This window comes from Anopheles arabiensis, chromosome 2, assembly GCF_016920715.1.
Source record: "Anopheles arabiensis isolate DONGOLA chromosome 2, AaraD3, whole genome shotgun sequence".
Lineage (NCBI taxonomy): Eukaryota > Metazoa > Arthropoda > Insecta > Diptera > Culicidae > Anopheles > Anopheles arabiensis.
The window spans coordinates 33651194-33669987 of record NC_053517.1 but is presented as its reverse complement, the minus strand read 5'-3'; the positions used below and the strand labels follow the sequence as shown (position 1 = coordinate 33669987).

The 18794-nt window shown below is 43.6% G+C and overlaps 1 protein-coding gene across 2 annotated transcripts in view; it reads right to left on the bottom strand.

Annotated features, from left to right (window-relative positions):
• Positions 1 to 1991: 1991 nt before the first annotated feature.
• The window catches only part of LOC120894708 (lachesin), an 81793-nt gene continuing 64990 nt past the window's right edge, over positions 1992 to 18794 (bottom strand). For both annotated transcript variants that reach the window (XM_040297466.1, XM_040297467.1), the window contains exons 8-9: positions 6979 to 7038; positions 1992 to 6125 (exon numbers count right to left, since the gene is read on the bottom strand). In XM_040297466.1, the coding sequence (XP_040153400.1) occupies positions 5944 to 6125; positions 6979 to 7038 (242 nt within the window). In that variant the 3' untranslated portion in view covers positions 1992 to 5943. The remainder of the gene's footprint in view (positions 6126 to 6978; positions 7039 to 18794) is intronic.

The window sequence follows — 18794 nt, the reverse complement described above, 5'->3', positions numbered from 1 at the left end:
CCAACACAAACCGATTTAAGATTAAGGATAAACATTTACCGATGCACTCCACTCGCGGGATAAGTGCTTTCGGACGGTAGGTAGGTTGTTTATTCTACGCGAGCGAAATCTCGGACCGTTAAAAACCGAACGACCCACTTACCACCGGCTTTCCAGCGGCACTTCGAGCAGCGTTGATGGATGCAATACAAAACAAAGCAGCAAAACAAAAAATGGCATCAGAGAAGAAAAAAAATACACCAATATCATAAAACTTTGACCCTTTCCGCATCTGGCAGCTCCTTCCGGTTGGTGGTAAGCGATGGTGCATAAATTATTCACCAGTCACAAAGTCTTACTGCGCACGGGTGGTGACTGTTACGGATTGGGCAGTGGCGGACCCTCGTCCCAACAGTACAGTAACTTGTGTGCCCAGTGACAGCTACGGACAGATAGTGTACGAGTCCCCAAAGCACATCCTGTCAAACTCAGTCACCTCTCGGATGCATTGTTTCTTTTTCGCCTTTTTTTTAATGATCAACTTCAATACCCTCGGAGGGTAGTGGTTTGTGTCAGAGACGATTGCAACAAAAAACACTTTTGGGTGTATGTGAGTACCTACTCGCGTCCCAATTGCACCACTATCGTCACTTGACAGATGTATGCGGGAGTGTGAGCGAGTGAAAGAGAGAGAAAAAAAGCGACATACTACTACGATACTACGAACTGGGCTACTCGTCTGGGACACGGTTAGTTAAGCGTGAGCAAGTTGACGTTTGACGTTCGGTCGCGTTCGTTTTACGGGTGGTGCGCCGAGCCCGTTTGATCGTTGCACAGCTGCTGTCAGCTGTCATTTGCCGTCAGATTCCCGTCCGATTTCCACTCCGCCTTTGTGCACACGCACAAACGTGTGTGTGTGCGCATTTGGCGCGCTGAAACTAAATGTCAACCGTGAGATAACGTAAAAGCGTACGGCACAAAGCTTTTGCAAAGAATAGTAAAAAAAGAACTGGGGAAACACAGAATCCACAAACTGAATCCAACCAAATGAAACAGCGCCAATGAGCGACGCTGAACGGACGAGTCAGAGATTATACTGGAGCACACAAATGGATGACAAAAAAAAAGAGACAATACCTGCAAAAAAGCGACCTCTGCTTCATAGCGACGATTCCCACCCGAATGCCCTTTTCGGTGTGTTGGCGAGCATCGGAGCGGAATGATGAGATTGAAATAGTATCTCCGGTGACATGCACACTCACACACACCCACTGACACACACACACACACACATAGACAGGTGCGGGGATCAAAGCTGAGCCTGACAGCCGAACGGACGACACGGTCTGTTCCCTGTAGCAAACCGTCCGAGGTCATCATGAGGTCGCGTTTGCTTTGCCTTAGGATCATCAGCCCCCGTCTAGGGCACAACTACACCTAGCCCGTGTCTCAACCCAGCACGATGAGGCCGGCACGATGTTAGCTAAGCTTTCCGCTTTGCCGCGACAATCTGATCCTCAAACAAAGGGAGTCACCGTTCACCGGGATGAATCTGCGCGGCCGCATCGGTGGCGCTGTGAATTTCCGGCTGTGACTGACAGGTTTCTGGTGGTACGAATTCACCATGGTAGAGAAGAGGATGAAAAAACTGAAAGCAAATCTTGTTTCCTTTCTCCCTTCCGTTCCAAAGCTTGCTGGCAGCTGTTCCTCCTACCTGCTCGCATGCTGCCAAGCTGCAGTTCGGTCCGTCAGTTTCGTCCAGCCAGCTATTAGCCATTAGCAGTGGGTGAAGGTAAGGAATGTGTCCTCTTTCGGGGTACCGTTCGGCGACGAACACATGTGCCCACACCACCAGCGTGACAGCAACATTCCAGCGCTTCGAACGACCGGGGGCTGTGAAGAAAGCTCGACCGAAAATGCCGGAAAACTCATTTCCATGCGAGAATGAGATTCGGAGGGGTTTTTGTGTTTTGTTGTGCTGCTTTCGGAACGTTTCGGGTGCGGGTTTTACATTTCTTCAGATCATCAGATTTATTGGAACAGTTCCGTTATGCTTACACACAGACAAACACCTCTACACACGCTGTGACACACAGATTGACTGTTTTGCTCAATGTTTGCTGTTTTCAAATTTATTACTCACTCGGCCGTTTTTTTCTTGCTGGATGTAAGGGAGAATGGGAAGGGGTGATATGGGTTGCAAGGGGGGAGGGATGGATGGATTTTGTAACACCGGTAACGCAAATATGTACAGGGCTTTAGCGCTTAGAGCTTCTACAACGAGTGTCGCGGTCAATGTACGACACCGTTGGTACGTGTTTCGGTTTGCATTTCGGCGTATGATTATGTAGTGTTTGGTTTGTTCATTTACTCTTGGTTTTGACCATTCTTTTGTTTTCCATGCTTTTCGATCACATCGAAGCGATTTGCTTTATCCTACTAGTTTCTCTTGTTTTCGTTTTAACTTTACTTATCTTTCTTGCCTTGTTTTGCATCTGTTTTTTCATCTCTCTTTTTTGCTTAATTCTCTAATACTTCCTTTCCCCGATTAGCTACATTGCATTTGCTTTATGTTTATTCAACTCATATACTCGCTCACTCTGCGTTTATGTTTTAGGTTACTTATGCTATAGCATCGAGTTCAGATTAGTTTGCCCACATTCCCCTTATCTAATGTAGCTTTGCACAAATACACCTGCCGTGGTTGAGTGTGTGTGTGTGTGTCTAGCTCATTCTTGTCAGCAACATGCCGACAGCTGGCAGCAAACACATCAACACTTGCAACATCTGCATTTAACTATTCGTTCCTATACAATAGAGACTTTAGTAAACATTAAAGCTATTAGAAAACAAGCTATTACGGGCATGCCATGGGAGTGGATGTTTATTGATAGACTGTCTTTATAGTACAAGTGTAGCGGAACACGATGCAATTTGAGATTGTGCGATGTGACATTCACACTTATGTTGTATTAAAAAAAAACCATACCAAAAAGAGTTTCAATTTTACAACGTGTCAATTAACTACTGCTACTCATTACACTCCGAGTACAGTGAAATTACCATTCTCAATAAAAATGACGCAAACTGACTGCTGAATGCTCATCAAATTCGTTTGTACACATCAGTCCCCGTTTCCACGATCGACCAACCATCATCGATAATGAGCTGCGCTTTGCAGCTCATCAAACGCCATTTGCAAATGGTGAAAAACAGCAACTGCAGTACAGTAATCAAACACAACAAAAAATTAATGTCACGAATGGTTATGAAAAATCATGTTTAATTCATCTACGGAAAATTATTCCCTCCACCCGATCACTTCCCGGACCGTTTCATTGGCTTTGCCAACCGTGGAAAGACTACGCCACTGCCACTTTGTGAGCACGAGCATAGTGGCGATTTAAAAGTAGACTGCAAAACACAACGACACAAAAACAGCAACGCTCATCGATGATCAGTGCTATAGGGTTGATAAAAAATTAACCAACAACATGAAGCATACCGACATGATCGATGGTACAAACCCAAAAACCATCCGAAAGAGGGGGAAAAATGAAAGAGAAACAGGAAAATGCAACCACCCAAATTAAGTTTTGAAGACGCGAAAGCGAACGGCTTGCGAGTGGCCCGTTTTCACCCGCAAAATCACCCGTACACAAGCAAGTAAGCGGGTAATCACGAATCAACTGCCCCTTTCGGTTGGGGATGGGTGGTAGAAGAAGCACGGGTGATATCATTAATTTTCATAATTAATTACTCACCCTTCGAATGGAATTCAGTCATAAATTATGCGCCAGCAAACCCCATCGCTCCCGAGATGGGTTCGGATTGCATCCTTTTGTTGCGGAGCTATGTTTTCGGTTGTTGCACTTGTTCCGTCCAGTTGTAGTGCCGTGTACGGTGCAGTTGTTGCTGTGGTGGTTGTTGCGAGGCGTATCTTTTTTTTCTTCTTCTTTCCCACTCCGTGTGAATGGGATTTTTAAATTTACCTCATCGATATTGGCTGTCTGGGTTATGTTTTTTACTTTTGTATTCTTTTGTGATGTTTTTCAATTTTTGCGGACCACCACTCTTAATACCTCGCTTTATCCTCCTGCTCGTACGAGGGGGGTGGGGAGCACATTGTGTGCACAGATAAATCGCGTTATAGCTTTTGCGGTCATCTGTCCCCCACAAGGTTCGCCAGCTCGTCGGTCTTGCAAGTGAGCCCAAGAGGTGAAAATTTATTAAACCGAATGCACGATACACAAACAGGACCGGGGGGATGATTCGGGATGATTAAAACGGGAAAAACATGGCTTGGAGCATCGTGTTCGCCGGGGAAAAGTTCACATACACACGCAGATATGAATGTGTACGTTGGCTGGGTAGTGCAGGGTGTCTGGCGAAATTAATTACCTCTAGATATTTACAACGTTCTCCACCAGACTGTATCGCGCTTTGTCCTCGCCTCAATCGAAGCGATGTACCGGGTGATCTTGCATGGGCCGATCCTCCGCCTTACCACTATCGATCTTTAATGTTTATTATGTTGGAAGTTTTCGTTTGCATGTCATTTGGTTTAATCTTACTATTTTCTGTATGATTTCAATTACTTTTCTACTAAAGGGAACGAGCACAGCCAAAGACAGTACAGGTAAAAAAGCTTGAGACCAAAATAACGATTTTCATCAATAGATCTTGTCATTTGGTGTGTGGATGGGTTTATTTTTGAATTGAAATCTTTGTTTCTAGCACGATGTAGTTTGCCAGTTTCAAATGGTGTTTATGAGAAAAACAAAGAAAGAAAATATAGTGTAAATCAAGCTCCCTTCTTCTTACCTCCCTTTGATTTTTCTTCTTCATTCTTCCCTTTCAAATCCACGGAGCTGGAATAGTTATTGTCTGTGTGAAATGCGCCAAGCAAAGAAAAACAACCAAAACTCCAACAAGTAACACATGGGTTGCAAAGTTAGGGAAAAAAGTTCCAGCATCGATTCACCGATGAAACGTTTCACACCAGACGCCATCGGCAGTGACTGTTCGAAAGTAGCGGTGTAAGTTACACAGCTTAACGGCAGCTTTATCGATGCTTACGGCAATTAAATTTGATTCACAGTTTAACATCATTCAAAAACTTGCTCACCCATCGGTTGGTCGATGCTAGTGCACGGTGTTGGATGAGATGGCAAGGAGTTTGTTCAATGGAAGCGTCGAGTCGATGGAGACGCCCGGTCGATGGAGACGCCCGGTCGATGGAGACGCCCGGTCAGTGGAGAAGCCCGGCACTTCATGAAACATGCAGAAGAAAGCGAACGTCTGGGAAGTTTGCGAAAGGGCTAAACAAGTATGCAAGCTGCTCGTTACTGGGTGACGATTCTTTGTGCAACTGTTGCCGCCTCTCCAGGCATGAAAGTTTTCCACCAACCGGTATGCTAACTGATTATGGAGAAGTTTGGTTTTGCGTTAAGCAGGATTTTGCTTTAGCCGGTTTGCAGGAAGTCAGCTAGCCAGCTAAACAGCGCTTGTAATACATTTTTCAAAACAGTTTGAGTTGGTACAACTTTTACAATGTTTAGGATGTTTTTCATACTCCCTATACCACTCTTATGGCCTTTAGCTGGTTCGCATCGCTACGGCACGCTTTATAGCCGGCTCCTATCCAATCACCATTCAAGCTGTGCTGTGGGGAACATAGAGAGCCGTCTCACCTTTACCGCTTCCTAGCCCGTACCATCTTCGGCTTATACTTGTGCTCCCCCTAGCAGATGATTATTGTTGCTGTTGAGTTCAAGTTCAATAAAACCTAATCGTTGCCGCATCGCTGGCCACCATTGTGCTCCGGACAGGTGTGGACGTTGCTATCGATGCGACCGACGTTTTCCCACGCTGCTGCTGTGCACTATCACATTCGCTGCCCTCGGATGGCGGCCAGCAGCTTTTGCCGGTGCGATATCACGCACCGGATATGTCGGAACGGTGTCATCTGTTACCGGTACGGGCGTGGCTGCTGCTATCGCTGCTGGCGGAAATGACCGTTCGTATCGTGCCAAGCGAAAGCGATACAATCAGCAGCAGTACCATTGGGAGCAAGTGATGCGTTCGGGTGGGATGTAGCGAGCTGGTGGCAGAGTTGCCACGGCCACGGGCTGCCTCTGCCAGACCTGGTTGGGAAGGAATCAACGTTAAAGTTGAGGTTGAAAAGTTGAGTCAGAGTTGTGGTGTGGTATGTGCTCTACATGGATCATTTTGTTTCGTTGTGTAAAACTTGCTGTTTTCAGGGAAAACAACAAATTTAAAATGACCATACGGAAAACAGGCAAAGATAGTTTCGCTCTGTAAGCTACCTGAATTGTAGGATGCAATGTTTTTACATGTATGTACGAATCTTATCAGCATGTTCGTAAAATATCATTTCATATAAAAAAATCATCGGAATACTATTTAAGACAAAATGTTGAAGAAAACCTATTCAAATCAAACAAATTTTAACTCTTAATAAGCGAAAGTTTTGAAGTCATTGTTCTACTTCTATTTCTTCCAGCAAATCTGTCAGTACAATCATTTACTCACACTTGTATCAGTTACTGCTCAGACAAAACAATCTTTAAGTAACCATTTTACTGTGTTCAAATTCTTTAACACGCCATCAAAGTCAACATACAACAACAGCCAGAAAAAAAACAACAATCCTCTATCTTCACGCTCGTTACATTACAATCTCGCAACGACCGGCAATGTGCGTTCGGGTGATTACAACCATCCTCGCCCAAAATGTGTCCCATCAACATTATGTTCTATCGCTTCATTACGCATGCTGGCGGGAACGAGCTGCTGCCAAATGAAGGGAACGTCGTGCCTTTGCTTGTTCTTCCGTTTCAAAATGCGAAGAAATTGGCATGGTTTGTCCCACCTACCCAAAAACTGTAAGCTAAGAATGTGTTTTGTGTACGTGTATGTGTGTAGGTTTGTTTGTGTGTTGGAAGAAAAGAAACCAACCCTGCCGTAACCACTTACCTCCAATTATATTTAATTGATCGTCCGTTGTTTGCACACCGCCCGGATGAATTTTTATTTCTGCCGTTGCATGTGGAAGAGAAGAAAACAAAAGAAAAATGGAAGAGAAAATGAAGCGAATGAAATTTGACAGCCGGTGGTTGATTAAGAAAAAAAAAAGCGCGACGGAAGCAAAGGAACGAAAGAAACACACCACGAAGGCACGATTAACACCGGCCAAGAATGGACCGAAATGTAATGACGTCGTATCTTTTGTCAGCTGAAACCGGGAACCACGCCATGCCGAACCGGCAGCAAAGGAATGAATGGGTCGTTTCGCAACAACTTTAGCGCCCGGTCAGTAAGCAACGCGTTAAAGAAAAACGTGTGAACTCGGTTCGCACCGCCCGGAGGGCTGCTTGTTTTGGCGTTTTGTTCTCGCTGTCTTTTTTCCCTTTTTTTCCTACTCGCCCCAAACACAAACACAATGCATCAATTTGTGTGCGAAATTTGTTGCCCGTTGCGAACTAAAAGCATACACTAGGACAGAATCTTTGCAACACTTTGCAGGGTGACGGAACCGTGAGAGGAGAGTCACCCGAAAAAGAACATCGAAAGCAAAGCAACACCAATAAAAACACATTCCACCGAAAATTCCATCCGTGGAAGCAGTCGTGTGCCCGCAGCACGAAACCGAACACCGAATCCGCCGGAAATCCTTCCCTTTGATGATGCCGATGGAAATGGGATTTTTCTGTGTCGGGTTGGAGATGGGGCAGGAGTTTTTTTTTTGTTCCTGGCCACTCTTTTCGCTTGCGTCCGTGCGTTTCTGGTTGCGTTTTTGGGGTGGATGAGTTGTTTTCTGTTGTGGCTGTTGCTGTCCCTTTCAGCTGTGACTGTTTGGACGGAGACGGACGAGAAACGTACAGCTTTCGTGTCGTGTGCGGTGTCGTATTGAGCCATCGACGCAACAATGAATCTCACGACCATTTGCTGGGGCCACCAACAGAACCACCATCGACAGCGCTGACCGTACCGCCGGGCGTCGGCTGATGATGATTATGTTGATGCTGACGAGCTGCCATTTCGGTTGCGGGGCCGTGGCTGCCCGTTTGCCACCGCCCGATAATGATGTTGTACGCGCCTTGGATCAGGGCGCCGTAATGCGCCGAATATGCGACAAATGGTCAATGTGACGTGGACGACCGAGGAGGTGGGAGGGGGGGGCGAAAGGCAGAACAAAACGAAACACAAAACGACCGGCAAATGGGGCGGAGTTTGATGAGCTAATGCTCTTTTCCAGTTGAAAGCCTGCTGCATAATGGGTGACAGGCGTCGTTTGAGCGGCCGGGAGGGGGGCTGGAGGGACACGGGTGAGTAATACGGTGGAAGGAACAAAAAGTCCATTCAAAACTGGAACTCATCATCTCATCTGTTTTTATTGCACTTCGTGTGCGGCGCCGGTGTCTTTTCGTCACTTCAGTACCTTTTGAGGGTTTTTTCACGTCTCTCGTTTGGTTGGTTTGCTTCTGCATGGAGGAGATTTGATGGTTTCTTGGAGGCGCAGTGGTGAAAAATGGGTATCAACATTTAGAGATTATAATGCGTAATTGGCTGAGGGATCATTTTGTTGTGGTAGTTGTCGGCAGTAAGCTGGCAGAACGTACTGCCATAAAAGTATTGTTAATAAAGGAGAACTAATATGAAGGTTTTGAACACCATTTAATGAATTTTCGTGTACTAATCACACTCATACACTAACTGCAAATGATTAAATGAAAAAGAGCTCTTGAGGAATTGAAATTGAACGATATGATTTAGATTAGTTCTATGGAAACCTTTACTCTGCTCAAGCTAATCAGTGGTTTCAATACACGTAAAAATCTAATTACCATAAGCACAAACCAATTTCTCAATGTTTCTCTCTCTCTCAACGTTCTGTGTGCGCTTTGGAAATCCCGATTTTGGTGCTGCCAGTTTTACCCGTTTTCCTTAGAATATAATTTCTCTATTCACACAATTTGTGCCATTTCAATATACTCTTGCATCGAGCTCCATAATTAAGATCAACCACTGTGAAACGTAATTTCAAATCCACGCCGCTAGTTCCTCGAAAAAGGCTCCATAATCCGCGAACCAGCGTTTCGTTCATTAGAATGACCGACTGGAGCGTTGAAACAGCGTTAGCTTAAAAGGATAATTTTAACTCCATTTCCACTACACTACCAAAGGCCATTGCTATCATTCGAGTAACCCTCAAACACAAAACCGAACGACAGTCGGTTGTCGGAAGGAAAAACACCACACACACACACAGCTCCCGTAGTGCCTGGACAGTGCTATGCTTACTGGTTTGTTGTAAGTACTGATCTTCTTTTATTTAATTATTAGCTATTTGTTGGGCCGCCAGCCAGCGCACTCACAATAGAACCCTTCCGTTTGATCCAACGTCACAAAACGGGATGGGGTCAGGATAATCTTTCGATCTGCTATGGTTGGCACATTAAATGGAAACGAAAGCCGTCCATTTCGTTGGGAAGATTTCAAAAGTGCTGACTTGAAAGCTATGAAATGATGAAAGGATATGGCTGCAGGAACAATGACGCTTCTGTAGGTTGTATTTTAGACCAATTGTTTTTGTGGCGACAATGATCCTGGAATGGTTGTTCGTTTGTAGTAAAGTGAATAGAGACGGGCGTAGCATTTACGCTTTGTGCTTAATTATTATGCTCTGTATTTTGCTCATCAAAGAACTACATCTTGGAACGAACTCTTAAGGGTCTCTTTGAAATAGAAGACACTGCGAATATGTTTATTTTTTGTAAACCCTAATTGAAATCTTAACACTGATGAGACATTACTATCTGTTAACTTTAAATGGAGCTTATTTAGTGAAAGATGTTTATTAGAATAAAAACTGATACATCCATTTTTCAAATTATCAAAAATGTATGTTAAAAACAATGTTTAAAAGTGTATTTCTCTTGTGTTTTCAAGCATCGTATTTATGATTTCATTTATTTGAATCAATTTTCAACATTTTTCCCCCTAACTACATCATATCCAGCCGTGGGTGTAGTAACGTTCAATGCTAGCAAATCCATCCCCATAGAACTGATATAACTAGCGGAAGAGACCCAATATGATACGCGTAAATCTTTATAAGCAATAAATATTACCACTGAAACAAGCTTAATGCTCCGCAACAAGCAAACAGGCAACGAAAATCACTCACAAAACAAACGCTGAAGCTCTTCGCTAGGCAGCTGAGTGCCCGCCATCAATCCCGCGGTATGCAGCGATAAACAAGCTTTTATTTTACCCCCGTCCGCAGCTGCAGTAATGGATCATAAACATTGTTTACGTCCACTGATTGCAATATCTTCCGAACCCGGCCGCCACCAAACCAGAGCAAATATCGATGCAAACACTGCCGCATGATTATAGTTTTCCGGTTTGCAGAATAAACGATCCTACCTTTTGCAGCGACCTGTGCTCCCTCCGCTCCCGTCCCGTACCTTCTATTTATCGGCTGCACAATAGTATTGATCGGTGGGAAGCACCGTTTCAAAGGAGTCACTGGAAATAGGGGAGCACACCACTTCAGTGTACGTTATCCGAAATGCTAAAAACCAAAGTCAGCCTTTGTGCAAAAAGGCTGGTGCGCTCGGGTGGGTGGGAAAAGAAGATCTTCACCTTTTGCCGCGTGCACAAGGGAAGGGATCTTCTGTTTAGCGATTCCTCTCAAGCATGTCTGGCTTCGGCTATCTGCTCTGCTCGCAATCAGGATGATTTTCCATCCGTGCCAGAGCATCACGTAGCACACATTTCCGCTACCTGTGCGATGCCATTTGCATGCGCCTGCAATGGCAGATCGTTTGCTGCGTGTTATGTTTATTTTACACGATTTATAGCCGCCCGGGCCCGGGCCCGGCAGCTATCGTTAAGGATTGTACGGTGGGATGAGATATCGCTGGTGGAGGCTGGAAATAAAGCACGGGAAAATATGCTTCCACTCGTCTCGAAAATGCAATCAAAATTACTGTGTCTGTCGGCGGATGGTCAGGCGGGGGAGCAGTGTGGGGCGATTTAAAAACACTCAGACTTGGATAAAGAAAATCTTGTATTTTCGCACCGTAGATTTTGTGCAACGATTCATACTTTCAATTTTGCCATGCTCAAGTATTGATCATATTTCATCATCATTATATACCACATCCACCATTTTCGCTCGAAAATGTAATGTTTTGCTTTTACTTTCACTGTAAAGGATGTTCTATTATTGAACAATTTCATTTGATTTCTTGATTGATGATGAAAATCGTGGCCTGTTTATTTTCGCATATTTTGCACTTGTGCAGATTATTTTTTTAGTCTCTCTAAATTATCATGATTTTCTCGCTTAACGCTTAATTACCTTTATCGGTCCCTGGAAACTGTTTCTCTCTCAACCAACATGCATTAAATGAAGTTAAATGTCAGTGTAATACTGTTCTATGCTAGCACGTACTTCCTAATGCTTTGAAATGTCCCTTGATCATGACTCTACAATTCATCAGTGTCTTCCTACTTCCTTCAGCCAATGTTTACCGTGCTATATTGTCTTTGTTGTCGTCGCTTGCCAACAAAGTCCATCGAATAATCCCACTTTCCCGAAGTTACTGTCAGGATTAGGCGGAAGTGAGATAGGTGAGAAAGTGACACTAAATCGGATGAGACAGGTCGTTGAAACATTCTCACCTTGCACGGGCATAATTTTTCATTTCTTCCCCCAATCGAAACGGGGGAAAAAGTGGAGTGAAGGCAGCAGAATGTGCAACAGTAAAAAGAATAACGCGCTCCACGGTTCGCGCAAGGGATATTGTGATACATTTTTACCGCTCACTATTGCATTGCTTCGCTTTACTTTCCCATGAACCAGGACACTCGTCACGTCTTTTACCCCTTTGCCGTCTGTTCGTTCCCGATTGTAGCACATCACTACTATTGTCCCGATTGTAGCACATCACTACTTTCGCGGATCGCTACAAATTGTTCGACGGGTCATCGATCGTTTCGTCATCACGCACACCATTAAAAAAAATGCATTATAAATAAAGCGGCAAAAGCCAAATTCTCACTCTTGTCATTTCAAATCCTCGGCAAGCAACACGCTTCGCTCATCTCACCAGCAACTCCTTGGCACACACAAGTGGCACAGAACTCCAAGCAAACCACCCAGCTTGGTACCACGAAAAAGCACACCATCGGCTCTTTTCAGAGCCACCGATTCTTATTAAGAACATCTTCAAAAAAAAAAAAAAAAAAAATACAAAACACAACGTAGGGTTCCGTACCAAACATTTTGGTGCCGTGACCAGGATTAGATATCCTAAAAAATTGTGTGCGTTCTGTGGCCACCGTGTGTGTTGCAAGTGTAAAGTTGTACACCGGTTTGTTTCATTCGCGGTCGTTTAAGTTTATTCGCGGCACGTAGCGTTTCACAAACGGCACATAGTGTGTATGTGTGCGTTCGCGAATAATTGTGTACCATCCAGGGTACAAAACGCGTACCACAAAGTGTGTGTTCTGTGCGCGTCATTCTCAAACTCATTCGCGGCGCGTAGCGCTTCTCAAAGCGACACATAGTGTGTATGTGTGCGCTCGCGAATACTCGTGTACCACCCACGGTAAAAAACGCGTACCACAAAGTGTGTGTTCTGTGCGCGTCATTCTCAAACTCATTCGCGGCGCGTAGCGCTTCTCAAAGCGACACATAGTGTGTATGTGTGCGCTCGCGAATAATTGTGTACCACTCAGTGTACAAAACGCGTACCACAAAGTGTGTGTTCTGTGCGCGTCATTCTCAAACTCATTCGCGGTACGTAGCGCTTCACAAGCGACACACAGTGTGTGTGTGTGCTCGCGAATAATCGTGTACCACTCAGTGTACAAAAGGCGCTTCACAATTCGTGTGATCCATGCGCATTATCCTTGGTGCGCTATCTCGCGGCGCATATTCTTCGCAAGACAATCAATAATTGTCTGTGCATTTCGCAAAATTTGTGTACCTCCTCCGAGTACAAAGGGTGCCTCACAACCTGGGTGTTCAAGGCACATTGTTTAGTGCATGCCATTTGCATCGCATACAATTCTACGAAACTTCGCATCAAAGCCTGTGTTTTCAACAATTCTTACTAACCGAGCAGTGCGCGTTGTACTAACAAAGTAAAGTGATTTTTTTTTCTCTCAAGCAACCGTGTTTGCTCAGTGAACATTAAAAATGACAAAAGCAGACAAGCTTAAGTCACGGCAAGCCAAACGGCAAAGCCTCATTGTGTCTATGCAGCGGCTTGCGCAGTTTGCAAAAGACTATACTCCTCAACAACAACAGCAAATACCCGACCGACTTGATCGGTTGTCGAAAATTTGGGAATGTTTCCAAATGGTGCAGGAAGACTGCGAGGAATGGGACGATTCCGAGAATGCTACCAGCGAAAACGAAGCGTTATTGTCACAAGCAGAGGAGCTTTACTTCGAAACAAAGGCCGCGTTAACAAGCTACATTCCGGAAACAGCAGATCAGGTAAAAGAAGAGGTTACCCGCCCAGCAAACGTAAGTGTTAAACTACCTATCATTTCATTACCTGAATTTTGTGGTGAGCTCACAGAGTGGCTATCCTTTTATGACACCTTTGTTTCACTTGTTCATAATTCTGAAGAAATTTCCAACATCCAAAAATTTCATTACTTGCGTGCGTCCCTCAAAGGGGAAGCTGCCGGAATAATACAACCAATTCCTATTACAGCAGAAAACTATCAGGTGGCTTGGAAAGCTCTTTTGAATCGATATTCCAATAAAGTACATCTTCGTAAAATGCACACACGTGCATTGTTCGAGCTTCCAAAGCTAACCAATAGTCACGCCCCAGACTTGCGACAATTGGCTAACCAATTTCAGCTACACATCGATATTTTAAAACAATTAGAGGAGAGCATTCCTGACAACAGCACAATTTTTGTGGAACTTCTTGCTACCAAATTGGATAAAGCAACATTACAAGCATGGGAAGAACACAATTCCCAAGACATCCAGCCAACTCATCCAAATATGACAAACTTCTTGTTGAAAAGAGCTCAAACAATTGAAGCATTAGCGTTGCAGACAGGCAACCGCCCAACCACATCTCATTCGAAAATGGGTATACCTAACCATAAATTTTCCAAGAAAATGAGCACTAACACAATTAGTGTGAAACAGGACAACACACACACTTGTCCTGCATGCAAAAAAGATGGTCACACGTTGCATCAGTGTCAATCCTTTATCGCTATGCCATGTAAGGCGCGTCAAGAGTTTGTATCACGAAACAAACTTTGTATCAATTGCTTGAGAAGTGGACATTTCTTTCAACAATGCCCTTCTAAGTACTCTTGCCGAATTTGTAAAAGGAAGCATCATTCTATTTTACACTATGAAACGCAAACAAATAATAACCCTGAATCAGAAAGCACCACATCTGAATCAAATATCATGGCAACTTTGCATACAATTAGTTCTGAGCACAGTCCCCAAAACGTGCTTCTCGCAACTGTACTACTACAAGTGGTCGACAAATATGGCCAAAAACATTTTGCACGAGCCTTATTGGACAATGGTTCACAGCCAAACGCAATTAGTGAAAGATTGTGTCAGCAGTTACATTTAACTCGAAAAAATGTTAACGTTTCCATTGTCGGAGTTGATGGTACAAAAACAAGCGCAAGGTATCAAATACAAGCGGAAGTACAATCGCGAATAAATAATTTCGCAACAACAATGAACTTTCTAGTTTTGAAAAAGGTTGCTAGTGACACACCAATTACACCAGTACCAGCTCATTTTTGGAATGTACCTGCTTCATATCAACTTGCTGATCCTCACTTCAGCACACCAGGGCGCATTGACATGATCATTGGGGCAGGACATTTTTATTCATTGCTAGGTCCAGGAAGACAAAAATTACCAAACAACAACCAACTTGTTGAAACTGTGTTTGGATGGATTATGACCGGCAGAATTCCATCCAAAAATCAAAACGAAGTTACATGTCACGTAGTAACCATGCATCCCACCATTGAAGAACAAATAGAACGATTTTGGAAGATAGACGAACCTCACAATTCAAGTTATAGTCTCAACGAAAGAGAATGCGAAAACCATTTCAAAGATACAGTCTCCCGCGACCACAATGGTCGATATATAGTTGAAATGCCAAAACATCCTGATATCAATCAAATGCTTGGTGATTCTAAAAACACAGCTATGCGCAGATTTCAACTACTTGAAAAACGATTAGAAAGCGATACGCATCTCAAGGCTCAATATCACAAGTTTATACATGAATATATAACGTTGGGGCACATGACTCTAGTCCCAAGAGAACGGGAAGATTGTTCAGGAGCATTTTATCTTCCCCACCATCCTGTGCTGAAGGATTCTAGCTCTACCACCAAGGTCAGAGTTGTGTTTGACGGCTCTGCCAAAACCAGTACCGGTAAATCACTGAACGATGCCTTACTAGTTGGGCCGGTGGTACAGGAAGAATTATTGACATTAATTATCAGATTTCGAAAATATGAAATAGCACTCATAGCTGACATCGAAAAGATGTACCGGCAGGTTACTATGAATCCAACTGATCGACACCTACAGAGAATTTTGTGGAGATTTGACAACTCTCAGCCCATTCGAACTTATGAGTTAGGAACCGTAACCTATGGCTTAGCTCCTTCAGCCTTCTTAGCAACGCGCACTCTAATACAACTTGCCAATGATGAAGGTGATACGTATCTCAAAGCTCGTTCCGTGATTAAAGAAAACGTATACGTAGATGATTTGCTAGCAGGAGCAAATAACATCCCAGAAACAATTGAACTACGCAATCAACTGAATGCTTTGCTACAGAAGGGTGGCTTTCTCCTTCGCAAATGGTGTTCCAACGCTCCAACAGTATTAGCTGACCTACCACCTGAACTTGTTGCCACCCATTCTTCCGTCAATTTTGATCCAGATGAAAGTATCAAAACCTTGGGCATATGCTGGGAGCCTATGTCAGACAAATTTCGTATCAACACAAACATTAATATAATCAAGAGCCCTTATACCAAACGAAAGGTTCTATCAACCATAGCACAACTATATGATCCACTTGGATTGATTACCCCTATAACTATACGAGCTAAAATACTAATGCAACAATTGTGGCTATTGAACTTGGATTGGGATTCAACAATTTCCCCATCATTACAAAATTCATGGGCAGAATTTCTCGAGCAAATCCCTACACTTACTAACTTTCGAATTGACCGTTTTGCCTTTCAACCACACTATGAACAAATTGAAATCCATTGTTTTTCCGACGCTTCTGAAAGTGCTTACGGTGCGTGTGTGTATGTACGCACAGAAGACAAACACGGTTCCGCACGCGTAAATTTACTAACATCAAAATCGCGAGTTGCTCCATTGAAACCTTTAACCATTCCACGATTGGAATTATCTGCTGCATTACTTGGAGCTAGACTATTCAAAAAGGTACAACATGCATTAGATATTCCACTTGACACATGCTATTTCTGGTCGGACTCTACTGTTACTCTTGGTTGGCTAAAAGCTACTCCTAGAACATGGAAAACTTTCGTAGCTAATCGAGTAGCTGAAATACAAGAACTAACTCATGGCTTCCAATGGCAACATGTTTCTGGCAAGGAAAACCCAGCTGATATGATATCTAGAGGAGTGGCGGTGAATGAATTCCTCAGTAGTGATCTATGGCGGCATGGTCCCTCCTGGCTTCGTGAACCCAAAGACTCTTGGCCCTTGCAAACCCCGGATAACAACATCACCGTAGAGGACGAACGAAAGGTATCTGTCCTAACAACTCAAGTGACTGAAATAAATCCAATATTTCAACGTTTTTCTACACTACAACCATCACTTCGTATTATTGGTTTCTGTTTGCGATTCATCAACAACACTCGCAAATCAAATAAAAGAATATCGCTAAATGTTCTACTGGTAAAGGAGATACAACATGCTAAACGAGCCCTATGCAAAATGGTACAAGCTACTGAATTTTCTGTTGAACTACAAGCCTTAAAAAGAAATGAAGGGTTAGCTAAGGTTTCTTCTATTCGACTTCTTAATCCATTTATTGGCAACGATGGATTAATACGCGTTGGTGGCCGGTTGCGCCATTCTGATCTGAGCCACGATGCTAAGCATCCCATCCTCATGCCAGCTTTCCATCCTTTCACTCGCCTTCTAATCATGGATCATCATCTGAAAACAATGCACGGCGGAGTGAGCATGACATTATCATCTATTCGTGAAGATATATGGCCATTGAACGGCATGAGAGCCGTTAGAAGTGTAACTCGAACTTGTTTTAATTGTGTAAGAGCTAATCCCACCCCAATAATCCAACCTATTGGTCAATTACCAATATCACGTGTAACAATAAATGAAGTTTTCTCCTGCGTTGGTGTGGATTATTGTGGTCCACTTTATTTGCGTCCATCTCATCGCAAGGCTGCATCTCCAAAGGCATATGTATGCGTATTTGTTTGTATGAGCACCAAGGCTGTACATTTAGAACTCGCGGGTGACTTGAGTACCACCACTTTTTGATGGCCTTGGATCGATTCGTATCACGACGAGGAAAACCGAAAAACATATACTCAGATAATGGTACCAATTTTATTGGTGCAAAGAATGCATTACATGAAATTTATCAATTCCTTCATAAAGATAATAATAAAATAACTAATCACTTGTCTAACGAAAACATTCAGTGGCATCTAATACCACCACGCGCTCCTAATTTCGGTGGACTTTGGGAAGCCGCAGTTAAGGTAGCAAAAACTCATCTAGTTCGGCAGCTTGGCACAGCTCAACTTTCATACGAATCGATGTGTACTCTATTAACAAAAATTGAAGGATGTATGAATTCAAGACCACTATTACCACTTTCACAAGATCCAAATGATTTATCACCTTTAACACCAGCACACTTTTTATTACTCAGAGATCCCCAGGCATTGCCTGAATCCGATTTACAGCATATACCAACTAACCGACTATCCCACTATCAATTGATACAGAAGTTATCTCAAAACTTTTGGCTTAGATGGACCAAGGAGTATTTAACATCATTGCATAATCAACGTAACATCAGCCGTAAACAACATAAACTTTCCATAGGCGACTTGGTAATCATGAAAGACGATCAACTACCTCCATTGAAGTGGCCTTTGGCACGCATTGTATCATTGCATTTAGGACCTGATGCTGTGGCACGAGTAGCTACCCTTCGGACCGCTTCTGGAATCATGAAAAGACCAGTCTCCAAGATATGTGCCTTAGAGTGCCACAACGAGGACTAAGTTTTGGGAATTATTCCCAAAAGGTGGCCGGTATGTTCGTTCCCGATTGTAGCACATCACTACTATTGTCCCGATTGTAGCACATCACTACTTTCGCGGATCGCTACAAATTGTTCGACGGGTCATCGATCGTTTCGTCATCACGCACACCATTAAAAAAAATGCATTATAAATAAAGCGGCAAAAGCCAAATTCTCACTCTTGTCATTTCAAATCCTCGGCAAGCAACACGCTTCGCTCATCTCACCAGCAACTCCTTGGCACACACAAGTGGCACAGAACTCCAAGCAAACCACCCAGCTTGGTACCACGAAAAAGCACACCATCGGCTCTTTTCAGAGCCACCGATTCTTATTAAGAACATCTTCAAAAAAAAAAAAAAAAAATACAAAACACAACGTAGGGTTCCGTACCAAACACCGTCCTTCGGGAAG